This window comes from Podarcis bocagei (genome assembly GCF_964188305.1).
Source record: "Podarcis bocagei genome assembly, chromosome: 13".
Lineage (NCBI taxonomy): Eukaryota > Metazoa > Chordata > Lepidosauria > Squamata > Lacertidae > Podarcis > Podarcis bocagei.
This window is the reverse complement of record NC_138138.1, coordinates 56,754,651-56,770,069: the sequence shown is the minus strand read 5'-3', so window position 1 is coordinate 56,770,069 and position 15,419 is coordinate 56,754,651. Positions and strand designations below refer to the sequence as shown.

Genomic DNA, 15,419 nt, shown 5'->3' with positions numbered 1-15,419 from the left:
TGAGCTGGGGGCCGGCGGTGTGTGTGTGTGTTTTATTGTCTCAAGGCACAACTGCGCCATCCCGGCTGGCTCCACATTTGCTGCTGCCAGCAGGGTGGAGGGGGCACTCGTGGCAGACCCCCTGCCAATCTCCTCTTCCTCTTTGCTGCATCAGTCATTGGAGCCAGCTAGTATGGTCACTGGGAGGGCCACTGCTTGACTGCAGAGGGACTTTGGGCGGGGGGGGGTTCCTGACCCCCACTGACTGACTGCTCTTCCTTCACGCCCTCCTTCCTTTGTCCCTCCCTGCAGGTCTTCTTCGCTTCCGTTCGCTCTGGGGGCAGCAGCCAGGTCTACTTCATGACCCTCAACAGGAACTGCATCATGAACTGGTGAGGGCAGGGGGGCTCGCCCCATCCCCCCCCCTCCTGCTTGCCCCACTCTGTGGCGGAGGGGGGGAGAAGGAGGAGGAGGGTCTCGTCAGATGCCCCACCTGAGCTCAAGACGGCCCAGAGAAGACCATCCCGTGAAAGTGAAAGCGATGCCTTGGCGGGTCACTTCTCCGTCCCGCCCCCCCTCCTCTCGGCTGCCCTTGGGGGGCCTCGGTGCCCCCATTTAACTCTTCTGTTTCTGATAGGAAAGACGTCGGCTGCGTGGCTGGGCTGGGAAGGGTCCAGTCCTAAAAAAGACAGCCATCCCTTGCTGCCTATTGTGGTGGTCCCACTTCAGGGCGGTTGGGGAGGGGTGTGGGGAGCGATGCCTAAATCCCCCCCCCCGCTTGTCCCAGAATTCAGCAGTATTTCAGTGTCCCAAAGAGGATGGGGGGGCGGAACGGCCATTGGGGCAGGGTTTTATTATCAAAGCCAAATCATGTAAATAAAAGCAGCTGGGAGTCCCGTCCGTCGTCCCCCCTTTCCTATCTTCCAATCAGAGGAGGAGGGAAAGCTGCAGCTCCCCACAGCTTATGGGGACAGGGTGTGGGGAGTAGCTGGGGGCCACTTTTGCGGAGGGGAGGGGGGAGAGAAGAGGAGGAGGAAGTGTGGATATTCTCCCATTCTGAGCCATTTCCCCCATGTCCCTTGCAGGTAGACCTCTCTGGCTTTGTGAAACTCACCCCCCCCCCCAAAAAAAAAAATATTCTTGCAGCACGTGGCAAGCATTTCCACCTGCTGGCTTCCTTTCTCTCTCTCTCATATCCGTGGGGGAAGTGATAAGGGACTGAGAATGAGGTTGCCCCCCCCCATCCTGGCTCACCAGTAAGTTTCGGGGGGCAAAACCGCTGGCCCCTCCCTCCTGACCCCCCCGACCAGCCAGCCATGGGACGTGTGTTGGATGTATATCAGAATTCTCTCCCGCCCCCCAGCCACCCATGGGGGGAGCTGTGTATATTTTGCTTTAATTATTCCTTTTTGTAATGGCAATTAAGTAATTAACTAACAAAGCACTTTAACTGGGCCCACCTAATCAGGGTGGTTAGTGGATTGGGAAGGGGGAGCAGGAAGCTGGGGGGGGGGCTTGGCAGTGTCTCCCCCCACCCCACCCCAAACCCTGCAAGGCAGCTTTTTCCTTCCCAGGGTGTTGTGGGGGAGACAGGAGGTGAAGTCGGCTTCTTGCCTGTCTTTGCTGCACCCCGCTCTTGATTCCTCACTGGGTTTGGGGCTTCCCATGGGGGGTGCTGACGGCCGGCTGCTGGAGAGAGGCGGGGGCCACGAGGCCAGATCCCCTTGCGCAACCCTCTCCCCGCCCCCCTTCCTTGGGCAACTTTGGTTTCTTCTGTATTTTCGCTTGCGTTTGTATATAACCCTCCCGGACCCCAGCGTGGGCGAAGGGAGCAGCCCCCCACCCCACCCCGCCCTCCAGCAATCAGCGGTGGCCTTGGGATGATGATGATGATGAAGACAACATCTGTTTAATAAAAGAACCAAAATCTGTGAGTCCTCCTCGCGTGGCTGTCTCTCTTTTCCCAGGGCGCCCAGGTCTCTCTATCCTTGCACCCAGTAGGAACCTGGAAGTGGCTGTTGGGATGCTTCCAAGGGAACGGGGGCAATTTGCAAGCCCCCAGCTGCCTCCAGCCCACCGGCTGGCAAGCCGGGCCATCTCCAGTCCTTGGCTCAGCATGAAACCTCAGCATTTTGGCTAATCTACTTTATTTACATATAAACACACATGGAGCACTGCAACATGCCTCCCTCTCTAGCATCAGGCAGCAAAGAGAAAAAGGACAAAGGACAATAGTCCCACTTCATGGAACGCAGTAACACAAACATCTTTTTTTCGTCACTTCCCATTTTGTGGAGTCAAAACATATGTGAAAGACAACAATCCCATGACTGCAATCACAGAGCAGGGATTCTAACAGGCTGTGCTGTGCCTGCAAAGACAGAGGCAGCAAGGCTTCTGAATATCAGTTTCCGGAAACCACAGGAGGAGAGATTGGCTCTTGTGAGGAGAGATTGGTCTTGGGATCCTGCTTGCAGGTTTCCCAAAAGAGTCACCTGGTGAGAACAGGATATTGGACCAATTGGGCCAGAGACCTGACCTGGCAAGCTTTTCTTACATTTACAATAACATTACGTTGCCCCAGCCACTCTGGGGGGATTCCAGCAGGTATAAAAGCATCATAATAAAACATCTCACATTTAAAACTTCCCTCTACAGGGCTGCCTTCAGGCGTCTTCTGAAAGTAAGTTCATTTCCTTGACATCTGGTGGGAGGGCGTTCCACAGGGCGGGAGCCACCACCGAGAAGGCCCTCTGCCTGGTTCCCTGTAACCTCCCTTCTCACAGGGAGGGAACCGCCAAAAGGACCTCGGAGCTGGACCTCAGTGTTCAGGCAGAACGATGGGGATGGAGACACTCCTTCAGGTGTGCAAAGCAGAGGCAGCAAAGCAGTTCCCAGCCTGAGCACCCATCACCCCTCTGTTCAACCGATCTGCAAATTGCTGGGAGAAGCAGGGCCAGCTGCCTTATCCTAGTCCGGGATCAAGGCAACTTGCTCGTTTCCCTGGCAGACCCCACTAAATCCGCTAAGACCCAGGGACCCACACCCTCTGCATTTCCCAGGCAGTTCCCTTGCAAGTTACTCGGAGAGTAAGGGCAGCCCATGCTCCCGTCTCTCCCAGATCTCAGAAGAGGGTCCTGGCTTCTTAGCTCTGATCCTAAACTCCCAGCAGCAGGAACTCCAAGCCTCTGGGCATGTGGCGGATCCTAAAAACCCCAAGGCTGGCAATTGCACACGCACACTGGTGGTCAAATTAGGAAACTATTCAAAATAACCGGAGTAGAGGAAAAGCAGGCAGGTCAGATCAGAACATACAACACACCAGAGCTCTGTGGTTCCAAAAGCGGACCAGTCCTTGCCTATACACAACACCAGAGTTGTGGTTTACTCACAAGGAAGCAGCGAGGCTGATCAGCTCCACAGAAGGTCTGGTCTAGGTCCCTGGTGGTGGGACAACCCTGTGAGGGGAACTCAGCTTTTATTATTATTATTTTATTATTTTTATTACTTACTTACTTACTTATACCCCGGCTAACAAAACAATTAAGGCTACAAAAAATAGCATAAAATACAGAATAAAACGTGAATAACAATAAATTCAGAATTCAAAAATCAATTTAGGGGGGGAAATCCATCCAATAAACATTAGCGAGTCACCAGGGCTAGCTGGCTAAATGAGTCCTACTTGAGCCAGCGACAAGACCAGGGGAGAATTAGCTGTGGGATCCCAGAGCAGGTAATCTTCATAAAAAGGGGAGTGGGAGGGAAGGAAGGGGAATAAAAGATCAGGCTAAGTTCAGTTTGAAAGCCAGGCGGAATAGCTCTGTCTTACAGGCCCTGCAGAAGGAGGTTAAATCCTGCAGGGCCCTGGGGTCTCCTGGGACAGAGCATTCCACCAGGTGGGAGCCATCACTGAGAAGGCCCTGGCCCTGGTGGAGGATAATCTGACTTCCTTAGGGCCCGGGACCTCTAAAGTTATTCATGGACCTTGAGGTCCTCTGCGGGGCAGACCAGGAGAGGCCGTCCCGTAGAAACAAGGGCCTCAAGCCTCTCTCCTTGAAGGAGCGACCCCTGGCTCTTTCTGACCAGCGAGATCCGGAGTCCAGTTGCTCAGGTCCAGAACGTCGCTCAGGTGTGCGCAGCTCAAGGACCCCCCTTTATTTTTTTGTTGCATTTGATGAGGCTGGGAAGGAAGGTAAGCAACTGGCGGGCCGAGAGGAATGGGGGGGGGGAGATCAGGGCCTTTCTTCACTCTTCTGGGGTAACCCCCCCCCAACACACTTCTCTTAGCATTTCACCCTTTCTCCTGCAAAACCACGGCTGTTACCTGCAGCCTCGCAGGGCCCCCCACACCGTTGTGGGTGCCGAAAATAAGAAATGAGAGACCATTATATCTATCGTTAAGCACCTTGATAGATATATCGGTGCTTAAGGAGGGGGTGGAAAGCAGAGGAGACCCCTCCCCACCCGCTGCGGAATGGGGGATCCTGCCTAAATGTGGGGTGCAGGGCAGATGACCTCTGCCCAGAGGGCAGGGTATTGAAGCAATGGGTTCAAATGGCAAGGAGATTCCAACACAACCTTGAGAATAACTTCCTGGCAGTGCCAGCTGGCAAGAGCTGTTTGGCGGTGGCACAGAAGGTGGCGGGCTCTCCCTTTGGGGTGGGGGTTAAACAGATGTGGGGGGGCCACCACCTGCCAGGGATGCTTATCTGTGTGGTTCCTGCATCGAAGGGAGTTGGACAAGATGACCTTTGGGGTTCCCTTCCAGTTCTGTGATTTCCCCACACTCTGTTGCCAAGGGAAATCTCCCCAAGGGAGTGGTGGGTGTCTTTCCCTTCTGGAGTTGGTGCTGAGTCCTTAAGCCCAGTGGTAGCTATTTTACCTTTTTTATTTTATCTTTTTAACATATTTTTTATTGATTTTCCATATTTCATAACACAAACCCATAACTTAAAGCATTTCTCAAACAAAGCATCGACTTCCTTCCCTCCCTCTTTCTGACTTCCAAACATCTTTTACAATTTCTTCGCATTTCCATAGCGACTTTTTTATCTTATATCTTCTTTTGACATTCACCTCCTTATACGTACATCAGCTCCTTATTTCCACATTACCAAACATTTCAGCTCAAACCTACAAAAGTTTTCAAATGTTTACAGTTTTATTTCATATAAAATATAGATTTGCTCCAGTCCTTTTGAAACAGTTCGTCACGCCAATTCCGGATCTTACCCGTCAGCTGTACTCAACCATCTTTATCTGCCAATCTTCCAGTGTAGGAGGTTCCAGCTGCTTCCATTTCTGGGCCAGAAGTATTCTTGCAGCCATTGTGGCATACATGAACAAATTTACATCTTTTTTATTATTATTATTTCCTCACCAATTAACCCCAGCAAAAATGCCTCTGGTTTTTTTTACTAAAATTATACTTAAATACCTTTTTCACTTCATTATATAGCTATTTTACCTTCTATGCTGCACCAAAGCAAAACCTTTCCGTCTCTCTCACAACTTTTGCGGCACGTTCCTGCTCCTTGCAAGTCAGCCCATTGCCCTCCCCCCCCCCAAAACCCTACTATCTAGTTGTATTCAAGAACTGGGCCAGACCCCACAAAAAGGCACCGATTCATTCTCCAATGGTCAGCAACCACTGGGTTTATAGAATCCTAGAACTGCTAAAATTAAAAGACGCCTGCTCCTTGGGAGAAAGGCGATGGCAAACCTAGACAAAGCATAGACATCACCTTGCCAACAAAGGTCCGTATAGTTAAAGCTCTGGTTTTCCCAGTAGTGATGTCTGGAAGTGAGAGCTGGACCATAAAGAAGGCTGATCGCCGAAGAATGGATGCTTTTGAATTCTGGTGCTGGAGGAGACTCTTGAGAGTCCCCTGGACTGCAAGAAGATCCAACCTCTCCATTCTGAAGGAAATCAGCCCTGAGTGCTCACTGGAAGGACAGATCCTGAAGCTGAGGCTCCAAGACTTTGGCCACCTCAGGAGAAGAGAAGACTCCCTGGAAAAGACCCTGATGTTGGGAAAGATGGAGGGCACAAGGAGAAGGGGACGACGGAGGACGAGATGGTTGGACAGTGTTCTTGAAGCTACGAACATGAGTTTGACCAAACTGCGGGAGGCAGTGGAAGACAGGAGGGCCTGGCGTGCTCTGGTCCAGGGGGTCACAAAGAGTCGGACACGACTAAACGACTAAACAACAACAAGAACTGCTGAGCTGGAAGGGGCCACCAGAGTCACCTAGTCCAACCCCCCCCCCTTGCAATTCAGGGACCTTTTTTACCCAACATGGGGCTCAAACTCACGACTCTGAGATGGAAGAGTCTCCTGCTCTGAGATTGGGTTTCGCAGGGAGGCATCCGAGGCAGTGGGAGTGAGTTCCTCTGACCCCTTTTTTCCGGCTGCAAGCTAGAAGTTTATAAAATAATGCATCGTCTGGATAAAGTAGCTAGAGAAATGTTTTTCTCCCACGTGGTCATGGCATGAAGCTGAATGCTGGAAGATGCTGGGCAGGTAAAACAAAACCCTTCTTCACGCAGTGCAGAGTTAAGCTTATGGAACTCCCTGCCACTGGAGGGGGGGATGGCCACCAACCTGGATGGCTTTTAAAAAGAATGGGACAAATTCATGGAGGAGGAGAGGGCAGCCAAGGGCAGCTGGACAATAATGCTTGGGAACCCCAGGACGGGGGAGCGGTTGCTATGCTCAAATCCGGCTTGCTAGTTTCTCATATTGGGCATCAAGTTGGCCACTGTGAGAGCAGGATGCTGGACCCCCTTTGGCCTGACCCTGCAGGCTCTCCCTATGCCCTTGGCCCTCGGACCTCCCTACAAAGTGCCGGTGCCATGCTTCACCCGCACAGCCCCAATGGCGTCTTGCCCGCGATCCAAGCTGTAGGCAGAGGGCGCCCGGCCCCTCCTGCGTTGCCAGGGCCACTTTTGCGTTGGCCCCGGCAGGCTGACGAAGAGCCAGCTGACGTGGCGGGAGGGGGCGGCCTCAAAGACCTTGCAGACGCGGTAGGTGCGGGGCGCGGCGAGAGGACCCTGCGCTTGGAGCCCCTCCAGCTGCCACCCTGGGGGAGCGCCCTTCTGCTGCAGCTGGCGGTACTTGACCAGCCGGGGCCCCGGCCCACCTCGCAGGGCTGGGCGCTGCAAGCTGGCACACAGCCACCCCAACCAGCACAGCAGAGCCAAGGTGGGCAGCGCTGCCAGTGCCAGGCAGGCAACGTAGAGGACCAGGCGCAGCAGGCAGCAGTGGGCAGCCAGCCAGCCGGCCCAGGTCCTGGGCGACCAGTGCCAACTCCGCTGCGGGGCTGTGGCTGGCAGCAAGGAGCAGTGGCAAGGGGCGGGAGGAGGGCAGCGACTGGGAGCTGAAGTGCTGAGAGGTGGCAGGGCTGGCGAGGCCGTGGCACTTGGCAGAGGGTGGGACGTGGCAGCCACCGCCGTCGGAAGGGGTTGGAGAGTGGAGGTGAGAACAGGACCGGGGAGGTTTTCTGGAGCCGTAGTGGGGACACGGGGAGATGGTGCGGTGGTGCTGGGAGCAGGTGTGGCGACGCTCGTGGTCGGCGTGGCGGTGGAGGGTGGGGTGCGGACACGCGTGGTCGGCGCGGCGGTGGAGGTTGTGGTGTGGACACGTGTGGTCGGCGCGGCAGTGGAGGGTGTGGTGTGGACACGCGTGGTCGGTGCAGCGGTGGAGGGTGGGGTGTGGACACGCGTGGTCGGCGTGGCGGTGGAGGGTGGGGTGTGGACACGCGTGGTCGGCGTGGCGGTGGAGGGTGGGGTGTGGACACGCGTGGTCGGCGTGGCGGTGGAGGTTGTGGTGTGGACAAGCGTGGTCGGCGCGGCGGTGGAGGGTGGGGTGTGGACACGCGTGGTCGGCGTGGCGGTGGAGGGTGGGGTGTGGACACGCGTGGTCGGCGTGGCGCTGGAGGGTGGGGTGTGGACACGCGTGGTCGGCGTGGCGGTGGAGGGTGGGGTGCGGACACGCGTGGTCGGTGCGGTGGTGGAGGGTGTGGTGTGGACACGTGTGGTCGGTGCGGCGGTGGAGGGTGTGGTGTGGACATGTGTGGTCGGCGTGGCGGTGGAGGTTGTGGTGCGGACACTCGTGGCTGGCCCTGCGGTGGAGGGTGCGGTGCGGACACTCGTGGCTGGCCCTGCGGTGGAGGGTGGGGTGTGGACACGCGTGGTCGGCGCGGCGCTGCTGGAGACCAGCGTCGTGTGGACAGTGGCGTGGGGCTCAGTGGTGGCGGCGCCCCCTTGGCCCCCGTCGCTGTCTCCCTCGGGCCCCTGGCAGTGCGCCTGGAAGTCCATGACGGGGCGCCCCTTCTCGGGCGCGGGCGCCTGGCACTCCACGCTCTCGGGCTTGTTCTCAGTGATCTCCTTCGCGGGGCCTTGCACGCGAGTATACACGCTGGTCTGGTACTCCAGGATGTAGTCGCGCAGGTAGAGCAGCGCGCAGTCGCACACCCAGGGGTTCCCCGCCAGGTACAGGTAGGCGAAGTAGTTCTTCTCGGGGAAGAAGCCGTCGGGCACCCTCGGCAGCCGGTTCCTCTCCAGGCGCAGGATCTCCAGGCTGCCCAGCCCGGCCAGCAGATCCCGGGGCAGCTCCTCCAGGAGGTTGTCGGCCAGGTCGACGTCCCTCAGCTTCCGCAGCCCCTCGAAGGCTCCCTCGGGCAGATCCCGGATCCCGTTGCCCTGCAGCTCCAGATCCTCCAGGGCGCGCAGGGCGCGGAATCCCCCCGCCGGCAGCCGCGAGAGCGCGTTGTGCGCCAGGGCCAGGCGCTTCAGCGCGGGCATCCCCTGCAAGGCGGGCAGGCTCTGCAGGCCGTTGTGCGACAGGTCGAGCTGCTGGAGGCCGGGCAGCGAGGCGCCGCCGCTGTCCAGGGCGCTCAGGCTGTTGTTGGACAGGTCGAGCTCCACCAGCGCGCTCAGGTGCTGGAAGGAGGCCAGCGAGACGCGGCTCAGGCGGTTGGAGCCCAGCAGCAAGATGCCCGTGTCCGGGGGCAGCCCGGCGGGGACGCTGCTCAGCCCCTGCCCCACGCAGCTCACCTGCAGCAGGTCCTTGATCTTGTTCATCTCCGACTGGCAGGGCGGCGGCGCGGCCTCGGGGGCTCCGGCCACGGCCACCAGGGTCGCCAGAAGGACGCGCAGGGCGCAAGGCGGCAGCATCGCTGGGGAGGCGGGGAGAGAGGAAGGCAGGCGGTCACAGAGGGGCCAACTGCACCCAGAATAATAGAATGGGGGGGCGGGGCCCCCACAAAGTCAGTGGGCAAAGCTGGTGGTCTTGCCTCCGCAGCCAGCCAGCGAGGCCCCCTTTCCGAGGCAGAGGGGTCCCCGAGTCCCTCCCCAAGGAGAAGGGGGCCTCGCTGGCTGCAGAGAGAAGGAGCTGCAACACGGACTCGCGAGGCCCCAGGCACATGCCTGCTGCACATGGTGCGTGGGACATCGCGCACACTACCTGCAGCCATGTGCAGGTGACGCCGCACCTCTGCGTTAGGATGGCGCGCACCCACGATCCTGAGGATGAGGTGGGAACCCTGTTCAGGCCCGTCTGGGATGTCAGGGGGAAAGGGCGCAGAGAGGCGCATCTGCTGAGCTTGAGCGCATCGCCTCGAGCAAAGAACAAGGTTGTCTCTGAGCACGTGCAGAATACTGTTCCTTCTCCTTGGGAAGCCAAGCCAGCTTTCCTTCTGCATGCTGAGAGAGGCGTGCGCTCCTCCCTGACCTTTTTTTATGGGGGGGTGTCTCTGGGGCTTCCTGCAAGCAGCATCACTGCCGTGTCCCCCGCCCAGCCTGCACCCAGGACGTGCCCACCCGAGGGTCCCGAGGGTCCGGCCAGGGAGAAGGGCCTCTGACGTCAGAGCAGGAGCAGCAGGGGTCCTAGGAGCCCCCGAGCCAACTGCATTCTGTCTCAGAGAAGGTTTCCCAACAGGCAGTGGAGGGAACTCTATTCCACCACACCACGGAATTTGAAGGGACCCCCAAGGGACATCTAGTCTAGCCCCCTGCTAGGCAATCAAACATTTCTGCAAGCGAGTCCGAGTTAGGGTGGTTTGCTTGTCGATCTCTCTCTCTCACGCACGCAAACACTTTCCTTTGGGCTGATTCTGTTCGCTAAACTGGATGGAACCTCAAATGTCCAGATGCGCCCCAAATTCAGCTCGGCTGGATTGTGACCTTCCAAGCAGAAACCCCACCGGAAATGGCTTTGAGGTGCCTCTGGGGGCGACCCAGAAACACAGGCTGGCCTCCTGGGGAGGCGGGGGGGGGACGTCTTCAAGCTCCTGGTCTTGCCTATTAATTCCAGTGGGAAGCCCCAGGACTCTTGAACCCAGGGCCGGAGTAAGTAAGGGGAATCCCTGCCCTGGGACTAAGGGGGAAGCGAGCCTCCTCTTCGGGCGAGGAGAGACAAAAGTGGATTTAACGAATCTCTTTTGCCCCAGGAGGGGTGGGAAACCTGCGCCCCTCCTCCCGCTCTTGCTAGACTACAACTCCCATCATCCCTGACCATTGGGGGCCCATCTGTCCGGGATGCTTCAGCTCAAGTTCCTGCATCTCCGCGGGTCGGACTAGATGACCCTTGGGTGCCTTTCCAGGGCTGCAATTCTACCATCATCTCTGTTTCAAAACCGCTGCGCAGGTTGCCCGTTTCATTTCCGGGCCCAGTTCAAGGTTTCAAGCCCTAAAATATTCAAGCCCCCCAACACCTGAAAGACCCCCCTCACTCCCTCCAGACCCTCCCAAGTGCTGAGGTGAGCAGAGGGGCCCCCTCGGTATTCCCTCTATCCTTGGAGCCTTGGTGGGGGGTGACATCCCGGGGACAGGGGGCCTGCCTTCTCTGAGGCGACCCTGACCTGTGGAACTCCCTGCCTAAGGAGCGGCGCCTTGACGAAGACTCTCATTCTCTGGCTTGACTTCTTTTGACCCTCGAGGGTTATTTTTTAGGACCCACCTTATTTCAGTGGTGGGTCAGTTACTTTAAGTCGTTTTTAATTATATTGTGTTTTGATGCGTCCTGGGACCTTTGGATGAAGGCTGGGTAATCAATCAATCAATCAATCAATCCTGACTGCAGAACAAGCACCCCATTTTCCAGGGTGCGCACCACAAGCTTTCTCGCCACAGCTAAGAACATGGTTTCCCCTTCTCGTTCCAGCCGGGCGAGGAATTCTGTTGCACCCAAAAGCTTGCCCGCTGCTTTTCCTGCGGGGTTGGCATGAGCAGGCCATGGGGTCTTCCAGCAGAACTCCCTCCCCTCCGCAAAAAAATTAATGTCTTCCACCCCCCACCCCCGAATCTTACCTTCCTCCTCTGCTTCTCCTGGTCCCACTCAACGCCTTGCTCGCTCGCTCGCTCGCTCTCTGGCGCCCTGACTCGAACCCACAGCCCAATCTCCTGCGCCCTGAGCAGCGGAAGCCCCTCTGTGGTTTCCTGAGCCCCCCCCCGCCCGCCTCCCCTTCCAGCGCTCTCCCCAAGGGAAAGACAAGACTGGGACTTCCTGGGAGAGGAGCTGAACCCAAGTCTGCCAGCACCAGATTATGGCGTCCTCCTCTGGTCGCCTCGCCTCCAAAAGGGCTCCCGGCAACTGGGGCTTCGTGCGGCAGCCGCTGCCCTGCGGAACTCCCTGCCTCTTGAGATCCAGCAGGCGCCTTCCCTGCATTTTCAGCCCCTGCTAACAACTGACGAGCCTGACCCAAGTCGCTTAGAAAAATGAGGCGAGTGTAAACTAGAGTGTAAACTTTTTGAACCGTGAATTTCTCTCTCTCGATTTCCCCGTTTTACCTCTTTTTGCAAACCTCTCCGAGTCGCCTTTTCATTTATTACAATCAAGCGGTGTATCTAGGTTTTGTGAAATGAATAAAGTTAGAAGTGAACGAGGCAGTGGCAGCCCCGCTCCCGTCTCACTCATGAACCAGGGTTCAGAATTATTCCACTGCAAACAAGAAAAGACACAAGTTTCTGCTAAGAATCCAGAGACGGGAGAAATAGGATTTATCCGAGAAGGTCTTTGATATCCCTGACGAGGCATGGTAACCCTATGGGATGTTCTCATCACTGATGCAGCCCAACACACCCAGGAGAGTGGGGCTCCAGCCAGGAGGACTTCCTGACACACCTGGTCAGGAGGCTCCTCCCCCTGGGCGTGGCCAGGTAGAGGGGCGTGGCCCCGCAGATCCTGCAAAACGCATTCTCCTCTTTCTTGCTCTCTTGCCAGCAGCGCATGTCTCATCCTCACAGAGTCTGGAAGTCACAAGGGAGAACGTTTTAGGCTTAGCTCAGACTTCTTTTCTCTGCAAATTTAACTGAAACCACAGGACAAAGCCTGCCTTTCAGATTTACTGCTGTGAACTGAATGTAAGTAAACTTTACTCTTGCTTTTGAACAAGACTGTTGTGTTATTATTATTATTTTGAGGAGGGAACTAAAAGGGGAAATTTGCCAGCAACAAGCCAGACTGCATTGCTCAACTTAAATGATTCCAAGGAATCCATCAACTTGCTTCCCGCAAAAGTGCAAGGAAATGTGCTCTGCTCCTTGCTCACTCTCGTGAGTGAGGAGGGATAAAATTTAATCCATATATCCTCTCCTGCTTTCCTCAACATTCCCACAAAGGGCTATGGGACCCAGAGTTGAGTATTTTTGAGTATTTTTGGGGAATGCACTGGATTGAGATCCTGAGCTGAAAAGTATTTTTGCCTACTTCCTGGTAAGCACATGGTCTATTGTTCCCATTGTGTGAGGGGATTAAGCACCCCTCCGGCTTCCCTCAGAGTTCACAGCAGTAGCTGAGGCAGTGAAGAGTTGTTTTGAATTTTGAGGTTTTGATTTTGAATGTTGACAATGTTAACGGAGAAATCTGAGGGCCCCCTTGGACAAAAACCAAGGACCCCAGCCAGGAATACCAGAGCAAAACAGCAGCCAGTCGGCTTGGTCTTGATTGAAGACTGTCACCATAGGACTCCCACCTGCCTCAAGGTGGAACAAGATGGAAGCCCCAAACAAAAGGGAACCCAAACTTTTATTAGTTGCTAATCCCCATGTTACCCCCCAAAAAACTACATCACTCATACATCATGAAAGGGGAGGTCTGGTGGCAGTAATCTGAGCATCCTGGACCCTGCCCCATGGTTCCCCTTGCCCTCCACCAAACACCCATCCAGTGGAACAAAAGAGATATTTACATTTCCCTGTTTCCCAGCCAGGTTCATCACACCCTTTTGTCTTCATCTGGGTTTATTATTTCTGGAATGGCTACCTGTCTGGCACTCAGCTATCAGGAGGCCAGGAATTATCCCTCAGGCAGAGGGGCTGCTGAGTAGCTGAGCTCACAGGTCTATAGGAATTTCTGAAGTTTTCCCAGTGAACCAGTACAGAGATCCATTGATCAGTGAATTCTTACATTTGGTATTGTGCAGCAGAGGTCCTTTGAATAGATAGGAAGAAACTGTGATGAAGTGTTTTGTGGGGACAAATCACAAAAGTGATTGTGCTGATTTTGGTAGTGGGCTGCATGTGCAGGATATACGCTGGAGGGGCAACCCCCCCCCAATCTATACATAAATTGCTGCAACAATTTCATCAAATTTTGAATATTTTTCAGATTTTGAGATGGCGAGTGCAGCTTTCACCAGTTACGGATACCGAGCAATGCCTAAGTTAAATGAACACAATTTTGTTATTTGGAAAAAGCGTCTGATGGTGCTCCTTGAAGCGGAAGGGAATTTAGATGCAATTGAACATCCTATGCCCACTGGCACGAGCGAAGAAGATTTGGCTAGAATTAAGTTGTGGAAATCGCAAAACAGCAAAGCCAGGGTAACCATATTAGATGGACTTGAAGACGAACATTTGTCGCTAATTGACAGTAGAGACCATGCTGCGCAAATTTTAAATGATTTGGAGCGGATGTATGGAGGCAGCGTGAAGAGTGAACTGGAGCTTTCGTCTGGAAACATCAGTAAGTGTGCTCAATGGAGAAGATTAATACGCGATCTTTTAAAGCTTAGAATGAATTCTAAAGGAGAGTTTTCAAAACATGTGAATGAATTTACAGCTATACTGCAGAAAATACAAGTGACTGAGCGTCCATTTGATGAAGACCTAAAGGTTGCGTGCTTCCTAGCAACACTAGGACCCAAATTTGATACATTTGCTTACTTAAGGGAGGATAAAGGCCAATCGACTTTTAAAGATGTGATTGCCTATTGGAGGCAGGAGTGCCAAGGGAGAGACGAGTCTCCAGTCAGAAACCTAAGGAGCAGTGACTCCGATTATGTCTCTAGACATCACGCGAAGGCCAAAGGCACACCTAAGAAAGTTGTGTGTTTTAATTGCCACAAAGGAGGCCACATTGCAAAGAACTGCAGAGCTCCAAAACCCCCCAAACCCCTTCCTTTTAAGCAAGAAAAGGAAAAGAAGGGGAATTATCAGCGTCCTTGCTTTTGCCAGAAAAGTGCTTAACTGCTAATAATCGCGAAAACAAATCAAGTTAGCGGGGCAACGTCCCATTTTTCATATAATAAGGACTTCTTTGAAGATTATAATAATACTGATAAATCACAAGGTGGTGATATTGAAGTTGCAGGTGGCAACATTCATTCCCTATGGTCCAGAACTGAATTGTAATATGCTCAGTGTGTCTACTTTGGGCAGAAAAGGTTTTCTTTCTTTTTTAAAAAAAATATATTAGTTTTTACACATATTTTCCAGTATAACATCCTTTTAAACGTCATTTCAAAATTTTTGGCTATTGCAGCCTAAGACTTCCTTCAACCTTGGTTGCTGGTTTTCTAAACTATGCATTTTGTTGCTATAATTATTGCTATAAACTCAAATTTCCAATACATCTATTCTTAATTCTTTTCACAATAATTAATAAATGACTCCTTACAAAACTTCTTCTAACCCTACAAGCGATGTCAATTGGTTACAATTGCTTTCCAAATATATAAAAAACTTATTCCATTCCTTTAGGAACGTCTGGTCTGCTGCTATCAAATTTTCCCTGTTAGCCTCGCCATCTCAGCATAGTTCAGGGGTCTGCAACCCGCGGCTCCGGAGCCGCATGCGGCTCTTTTACACCTTTGCCGCGGCTCCGGGGCGGATACTAGCGAGGGGAGGAGGCGCATTGTGAGCCCCGACACTCCCCACTGTGGCAGGCGCTGTACTGGCTGTGACGTTGCATGGGGGCGGTGCGTGCATTAGTCACGCACCGTCCCAACCTCACCTTCCCGCCCGCTGTCAGATCGGAGGGCAGCGGCGCGCATGCTTTAAATGTCGCAATGGTTTTGCGGCTCCCAGTTGTTGTTTTTCTTCGGAAACGGGTCCAAGTGGCTCTTTTTGTCTTAAAGGTTGCAGACCCCTGGCATAGTTCATCAATTTCTCTTTCCACTCTTCTTTAGTTGAAATTTCTTCTTCTTTCCATCTT

General features: G+C 54.3%; 2 protein-coding genes and 1 long non-coding RNA gene across 3 annotated transcripts in view; 2 read left to right on the top strand and 1 right to left on the bottom strand.

Moving 5' to 3' along the window:
• MINK1 (misshapen like kinase 1) overlaps positions 1 to 1,101 on the top strand; it is a 59,155-nt gene extending 58,054 nt beyond the window's left edge. The window contains exon 32 of the mRNA XM_081165709.1: positions 292 to 1,101. Within this exon, the coding sequence (XP_081021835.1) occupies positions 292 to 375 (84 nt within the window). The 3' untranslated portion in view covers positions 376 to 1,101. The remainder of the gene's footprint in view (positions 1 to 291) is intronic.
• A 3,766-nt stretch (positions 1,102 to 4,867) lies between these two features.
• Positions 4,868 to 10,546, bottom strand: LOC308570791 (uncharacterized protein; the record flags this gene model as incomplete). Its single annotated transcript, XM_081165708.1, has 2 exons — positions 4,868 to 9,209; positions 10,500 to 10,546. The coding sequence occupies 2 exons, from the start codon at positions 10,544 to 10,546 to the stop codon at positions 6,821 to 6,823; spliced, it is 2,436 nt and encodes an 811-aa protein (XP_081021834.1). The 3' UTR covers positions 4,868 to 6,820.
• A 1,521-nt stretch (positions 10,547 to 12,067) lies between these two features.
• Positions 12,068 to 14,886, top strand: LOC308572296. The gene is made up of 2 exons (XR_014001678.1): positions 12,068 to 12,346; positions 13,593 to 14,886. It is a non-coding gene; the product is annotated as an uncharacterized lncRNA (long non-coding RNA).
• Positions 14,887 to 15,419: the final 533 nt, after the last annotated feature.